Here is a 6,262-nt window from a genome sequence, read left to right as displayed (position 1 = left end):
AAAAATAAATCAAAAGTAGAAAAACAAATTAAATTCGGGAGCAATGTACCTATTAGAAACTTTTATGGAAATGTTTAAATTTTAAATGTAATTGTTATACAACACAAAATACACTAGGTTACACACTGGATAGGCGGGCAAAATAAATAATATTTATTCAAATACGTTTAAAATAATTGCACCCGTGCTTGATTAATGTAAAAATTTCCACTAGCAAACATACCCAATGTCAGAAATTTTTGAGTGTTGATTATTGACAAAATACGATACTTAATTGATAAAAAATGAAAAACTTATTGTAGACATTTTATTTTAATTTAAAGCAAGCTATTACATTTATGATTTTTTTCAAAAATATCTAATGAAAAAAATTAATCAACCTTTAGCACTGAAAAGATGTTATCTTCCAAACAAAATCTGTTTGTTTTTTAAACAATAAGATTTTATCTTATCTGCACAATGATTTGACGTAAGAAATCGACATTCAAAAGGTATTTAAACATAAACTTTAACACTATTGAAAAAAATCTTACCGTCTTTTTGACCATCTTGTTTATAACGTCTACAAGAACACAAAATATGTACAAAAAATAAAGCAACACATAATCCAAAGAAAACAGTTTCGAACAACATTTTTTATCACTGCTGTAATTTTCATGCGATGTTGCCTCGAAGTTGTTTTAACAATTAATAAACTTGTTATAAATGTGAAACGGTTTTTTATGAAAAGTACCTAAGCAAACTTAGGCGATGTATAATCTGTTAATTGTTATCCCCATTTGAACATAAATATCAGCGATAATATTTGACTATCATTATACAAAAATGTCTAAAAACATTATTTTGTTTCTAAAAGGCAGTGTTTACCTTAACGCGAACAAAACAATTCGATTAGCATTTGATTAAAAGATACCAGATGTGGAATATGATTTAATCCATCAACAGACACTTGGAGATGTTGATACAAACAATAGAAGGGAAACAGCTACCAGGGTTCAGTAAAAATTTGCCAAGATAAGAGATTATTGATAAAGTGCTTCATTTAAAGTAAGTGTCAGGAAATGTATCGTGTACTTTGATTGGCAATGGAGTACTGGGAAAGTGCCTTGATTTTAGCAGGAATAGTGTTTGTGATTATGCAAGTGACAAAAATTTGCCGAGATGGTGAGACATTTTTTAGTAAATTACTAATCCACTTTATGTAAATTTTAGTTGGTTCTAAAAGCCAGCAGCAAATACAAGGAAGACTTCAAAATGCCTCCAATGTCTACATTATCGAAGATGATTTTTACATCATAGGTAATTCAAGTAATTATTTCAAACTAAATTTATTGTTTTAATGTTTTATTTAGACACTTTCGGTGATGATGTACCAAATTTTCCACCACCCCCTTATACGGAAGCAAGCAATTCTATTGGTTTAGATTTTCCACCTGAATACGATCCTCCACCAGACTATAGTTTTGTAGTGGAAGTGGATGCAGCTATTACAACCTAAAGAATCTCTAATAATGATATTAAGACTGATAATTCGTAAGGTTTTATTGAAAACTGCTTAATTATACTTTATAAGTATTTTTATATATTTTTTAATTTAATTTCTTTTTGGTATTTTAGTGACTAATAAACAATGACAAGAATTTGTATTGTGGTTAGCTTCAATAGCAACTGTTCTTGTAGTTATAGAATAGATTGTTCTTGTTCCCACCCAAAAGTGAGTGTCCCAACCAAAACTACCATACAACCTTGAGTTTTGAATTAACCCATGACACGTGACTAACTCAGTTTACCTGTAGCTTGCGCATTGAAGTGTAAAGTTAGTGTAGGAAAGTTTAAAATTAATGTTTATATGACTTTTGATCGATTTTAAGCAATAAATGACTTGGTTACAGTGTGTACATTTTTAAGTGATAGGTAAATTAAAAAATGTAGTTGTGAATTAATGATACCACCACAAACTACAAAATTTAAATAAATATTTTGTGGTAAGTTTATTAATTTAACTGTGTTTAGAAAAAAAAATTCAAGTCTACAAGCAGATATTTATCTTAATATCTAATAATCTATTGAAAATATCTAATCAGAATAAGTATTGATATCTAGTTATTGACTATAGAATAAAAACTGGTATATGCACATACAAAAATAATTTGTTACTAAAGGACATTTCATTTTTTATTTGTTTTTTTTTTGTAAATTGTTTTACAAAAAGGAAATCATCAGGATTAAAACTTATTTTCATAAAAAAACAGAAGTAAATCTTCTAAACATGTTTTACAAAATTATTAAATAAGTGCTTTTTATATAGTTAAAACTTAAAACGTACGTGTACTGAAAGTTCTTTCACCTCTCCGTAACAATGGAAGCTTTTACATAAATAAAGTTCTTCACGGTTGTGTTTTCCGCTACATGTAGTAATCAGCTAGCAACACCTTCAAAAAACAATATTTTCATTTAGTTTAGGTTCAGAAAGCCCTAACTTTGATGCCACTAACTCCAAAATTATAATTTTTTTAAAAAAACAACACTTTTTCCACTTAATTCAGATCAAATTTTAGCGCACTTTTGATCCCTTATCACAGAACTCTTGTTGTTTTTTGTTGAGATAAGAGGAATTGGAAATACAATTACTCTATCACATTCATAGTTGACACATTTGTACGACTCCAAAATGTACTCTTGTTTTACACTGCAGCAAGATTATTATATTTTTAGATAAGACTTTATTGTTCCACTGTGATATAAAATGATAACAATTTAGAAGTGGGTTTTAATTTCAGATTGAAATGATTAATCATCAGCTGGAGAAAAATAATGGATTTTGACATATATGTGTTGATACCTATAATCTTAGCTATCACAATCATGTGTCTGCTATCAATTTTAAGGTGTAGAAGACGTAAGTATAATAATTAATTAATAAGCAAATAATTTGTAAATAATGGAATTTTTTAAGATAAAAAAAATACTGTAACGCAAATGGCGACAACGAATATTTACACAGTGCCGGCAAACTACAATGCAGTTAATCGAAATTACACATCTTCCCCCCAGAATCCTGGTAAGTACATTTACTCAGCCTACATAAGTAAAAATACTGAAGCTTACATTTTAGTCTTGTCTAATACCACAAATTTTGGACATCACAGGATTTCAAGTCAAGGTGAGAGGTTCGCAGTTCCTGTTGATTTACTTCCACCGGATTTTGGTAATAACTTTTTATAACTTATAAAAATAAATGTAATTGTTTATGTTGTAGACTATACTGCTCCAGGCGTTGAGTATAAAGAAAATTATGTCTTAGTCAAAGATCTGACTGTAATAAACAAACCTGCAGTTGATGAATATCAAAAACAGTCACCTTATAATCCCAATTTCCAATAACTTTATACCTTAATTACCCATATTTGTGTCTCTAATAAGGTAAAAATGTTTTTAATTAAGTAATTTTATGTAAATATAAGAAATAAGCTTTATTATTTATTGAATAAATAAAAGCATGCGCAAACATATTTTTTTTCATAAATAATAGTAATAATAATTTATTATTATTACATCTCTCTACAATACACAGGGTGGTTCCGTTTTTATCGACGAAAATTCAAGAATAGTTACAACACCGTAAAATAATGTGGGTTTGTGCTTATGAATAATTGTTTAAAAATGCTTCCCTACCAGAGATAAATGGCGCCAAAGTTTACTAGATGAGTGATGACATTTATCCCTGTATACTTACTTATAGTATTTAATAACTATAATCAAGTTAATATGTAATATAGTTATTTATTGTAAGAGTGTGTTAGATAGCGTTTTAACCACGCAAGAATGTTTAACCGTGAGAACGTCAGTTCGAGCGGTTAATTTTCTTAACTGGATAAAACGCGAGTAACACAAGACTGGAATATAACGTTTTATCCACAATCACAGGCCCAAATTATTCCAAACTTAATTTAAAAATTAAACTGACATTTCAACGTCACGCCAAATGTGCTTTCGGTTAAACGTAGGAAGCTGTTACGCGGTGGGCTGGTTACTAACAATGGAATAAAGTTACTATATTCCATTAGTGGATAAAGTGGTACTTTATACGCATCTAAAGTGTGGAATAAAGTCTCTTTATAGAGTGATTGTGGATAATAAATTTTTATAATTATTTTTATTAAGCCTGTCGTAAATCGCTTTAAAAATTAAACTTAAAAAACTATTAATATATACCTACTTTTAGGTGAATTTTTACTTCAGCGAAAAGGGTAAGTAAGTACTTAGTATAAAATTACAATTATTTAAAAAAGTAGTAACGAACTGTCATATTCAATAATCTTTAATATATCTCATCGAAAGACTTTTAGTTTTAGTCAATGACCTTACAAGTGCGTCATCTACAGGACTCCCCTATAAAAGTTGAGTTTTTTTATTTAATTTTTAAGATCAACAAAATTACAAGTTTATAGGAATCACCATTAATAACAAACAAATTGATCTACTATAGTAGTTTATTACTTAGGTACAAGTGTTATAAAATACACATTTATTGTCTTGCAGTGTTTAAACTTACATGTTTCTTGTGGTTTATAAAAAAAATATTATTTATTTGTTTTGTTTTATAAGCGTTTCACATAATACTGATTCGTTGGAATGATGTGATTATGTAATTCAAAGAGTACAATAGTACACAAACACACAATATTATGTTGCTACAACACACCACACCTTGGAGTAGCTGCCATCACTACCTGGCATATTAACCTCGATTTCCTAATGAAAGTGGTTACTTTAACAAATTAATACATAGCCGGATCAATAAATGGCTCACATGAACATAAAAACTTAAATTAAGAGGTCATAAACTAAAAAAACAAATTTTAGATAAAATATATAGGTATTTATTTTTAACACACTCCAATAGTGGTAAATGAAATACATATTTAAGAAAACATATATTTTGCATTCAAAATAAAAAAAGAACTTAACATAAGTAAGCACTCTGTATCACATTTAAAAAACAAACTTAGAGCCTTGTAAATCTCACAAGTAAAAGTATCTCATATCAAATTCTGTTCATTATAACAACAAAGAAACAAAACAATTCAGACTGAAAACTTCTTAAAATTAATAATTTGGGTTATATGGCGCCTGTTTAGTGTAGCCCTCCTTCGCTGGTAAGGGCTGCATTGGAGGTTGCGATATAGCCTCAGAGTATGAAGGAGGTTGGGCCCCATAATCAGGATATGGTGAGGAGATTGGAGGCCCTGTTGATGGATAAGAGGGCCCAGCTGGTGGGTAAGGTGTCGGACCTACAGCTGGTGGATATGGCGCGACGCCTGCTGGTGGATAAGGGGCCGGGGCAGCTCCTGAAATAATACGATTAGTAACAAAATTATCACTTTTAACAGCAAAAAATAAAGCAATCAAACAAAACAAACAAAGGCGCAGCTTTCACATACCCACTGGTGGCGGATAGTAGCCAGCAACTATGAAAGACAACATTAATGTAGATGTGCATGAATTAAAAAAGAAATGACCAACTCACCAGGTCCTGGGTGTGGATTGTGTGTGGGGTATGGCGGGTTGTGAGTGGCAAATCCAGGGCCGGGAGCGGGGACCGCCACCCTCTGTGGTGTCGGATGTCTTGGCTCCACTGGATAAGGGGGCACCACAACTGGCGAAGCTGAAATATGTTGGCTTGTTACAGTGACGTTCCGGCCAGTTACTAAATCAACCAAATCTAATAAATTTCGATTCCAAACATCTACAATTACTTACGTCCGTAAACGGTGCCCTCACGCTTTCTCTTACAACAAAATCCGCATACGGAAAATAATATAAATACTAACACAAAGATTATTATTGGAATAAGGACATCCATGACTAATGTGAATTTCAATAAATACTGATTACATTAAATTACATAAATTGTGTTGAGCAAATTTGTCACACTTTATGAATCATTTTTGTTCGCGAAAATTACACAGGTGAAATTGTGTACAATTTTTCAAAATTTTACATGCAACTGACCCACATGGTGGAGTTATATAATTGTTTTTGCTAGAACTAAATTACTAAACTAAGTTTCATTCGAAATTAAACTATTCGGACATCGACTACACGTTTGACAGCTTGTTGTCAAAAGAGGTCACACGTAATGCCAACATAGGCCACAAAATTGTTGCACAAATTATTGAAAAAATGTTATTTTTCTAAACTAATTGTTTGGTGTTTACAAATATAATATTATAAAAGTACAAGCTTTGCGATTTTATAT

General features: G+C 30.5%; 3 protein-coding genes across 6 annotated transcripts in view; 1 reads left to right on the top strand and 2 right to left on the bottom strand.

Annotated features, from left to right (window-relative positions):
* LOC123011321 overlaps positions 1-673 on the bottom strand; it is a 7,619-nt gene extending 6,946 nt beyond the window's left edge. Inside the window, exon 1 of the mRNA XM_044408706.1 lies at positions 534-673. Coding sequence (XP_044264641.1) covers positions 534-633 — 100 coding nt within the window. The 5' untranslated portion in view covers positions 634-673. The remainder of the gene's footprint in view (positions 1-533) is intronic.
* Positions 674-1,830: 1,157 nt separating this feature from the next.
* LOC123011323 lies at positions 1,831-3,663 on the top strand. 2 transcript variants are annotated; one of them, XM_044408708.1, is made up of 5 exons: positions 1,831-1,985; positions 2,781-2,899; positions 2,957-3,061; positions 3,116-3,208; positions 3,260-3,663. In XM_044408708.1, the coding sequence occupies exons 2-5, from the start codon at positions 2,815-2,817 to the stop codon at positions 3,382-3,384; spliced, it is 408 nt and encodes a 135-aa protein (XP_044264643.1). In that variant the 5' UTR covers positions 1,831-1,985; positions 2,781-2,814; the 3' UTR covers positions 3,385-3,663. The 2 variants fall into 2 exon arrangements, with proteins under 2 accessions (XP_044264643.1, XP_044264642.1); XM_044408707.1 differs by lacking the exon at positions 1,831-1,985 and having other exon boundaries at positions 2,624-2,899; positions 3,260-3,651.
* A 1,257-nt stretch (positions 3,664-4,920) lies between these two features.
* Positions 4,921-6,151, bottom strand: LOC123011319 (vegetative cell wall protein gp1-like). 3 transcript variants are annotated; one of them, XM_044408696.1, is made up of 4 exons: positions 5,764-6,151; positions 5,531-5,668; positions 5,445-5,471; positions 4,921-5,351 (listed from the first exon to the last, which is right to left on the bottom strand). In XM_044408696.1, exons 1-4 carry the CDS (start codon positions 5,864-5,866, stop codon positions 5,110-5,112), a joined length of 510 nt encoding a protein of 169 aa, XP_044264631.1. In that variant the 5' UTR covers positions 5,867-6,151; the 3' UTR covers positions 4,921-5,109. The 3 variants fall into 3 exon arrangements, with proteins under 3 accessions (XP_044264631.1, XP_044264629.1, XP_044264630.1); XM_044408694.1 differs by having other exon boundaries at positions 5,531-5,710; positions 5,764-6,148; XM_044408695.1 differs by lacking the exon at positions 5,445-5,471 and having other exon boundaries at positions 5,531-5,710; positions 5,764-6,144.
* Positions 6,152-6,262: the final 111 nt, after the last annotated feature.

The sequence above is a fragment of the Tribolium madens genome, unplaced genomic scaffold (genome assembly GCF_015345945.1).
Source record: "Tribolium madens isolate multiple individuals breed KSU strain unplaced genomic scaffold, Tmad_KSU_1.1 Scaffold_91;HRSCAF=231;Tcas5.2_LG7, whole genome shotgun sequence".
Lineage (NCBI taxonomy): Eukaryota > Metazoa > Arthropoda > Insecta > Coleoptera > Tenebrionidae > Tribolium > Tribolium madens.
The sequence above is the reverse complement of the archived record's forward strand: the minus strand, read 5'-3'. Positions and strand labels throughout refer to the sequence as shown.

What these genes read in the sequence shown, in the direction of transcription:
- LOC123011319 (XM_044408694.1), bottom strand. Translation starts at nt 5,866, where the DNA reads ATGGATGTCCTTATTCCAATAATAATCTTTGTGTTAGTATTTATATTA. An exon ending in CAATCCACACCCAGGACCTG is followed by an intron (nt 5,472 to 5,530) that starts GTGAGTTGGTCA and finishes TGTCTTTCATAG; the next exon opens with TTGCTGGCTACTATCCGCCA. An exon ending in CTACTATCCGCCACCAGTGG is followed by an intron (nt 5,352 to 5,444) that starts GTATGTGAAAGC and finishes GTATTATTTCAG; the next exon opens with GAGCTGCCCCGGCCCCTTAT.
- LOC123011323 (XM_044408708.1), top strand. Translation starts at nt 2,815, where the DNA reads ATGGATTTTGACATATATGTGTTGATACCTATAATCTTAGCTATCACA. An exon ending in AATTTTAAGGTGTAGAAGAC is followed by an intron (nt 2,900 to 2,956) that starts GTAAGTATAATA and finishes GAATTTTTTAAG; the next exon opens with ATAAAAAAAATACTGTAACG. An exon ending in ATCTTCCCCCCAGAATCCTG is followed by an intron (nt 3,062 to 3,115) that starts GTAAGTACATTT and finishes CTTACATTTTAG; the next exon opens with TCTTGTCTAATACCACAAAT.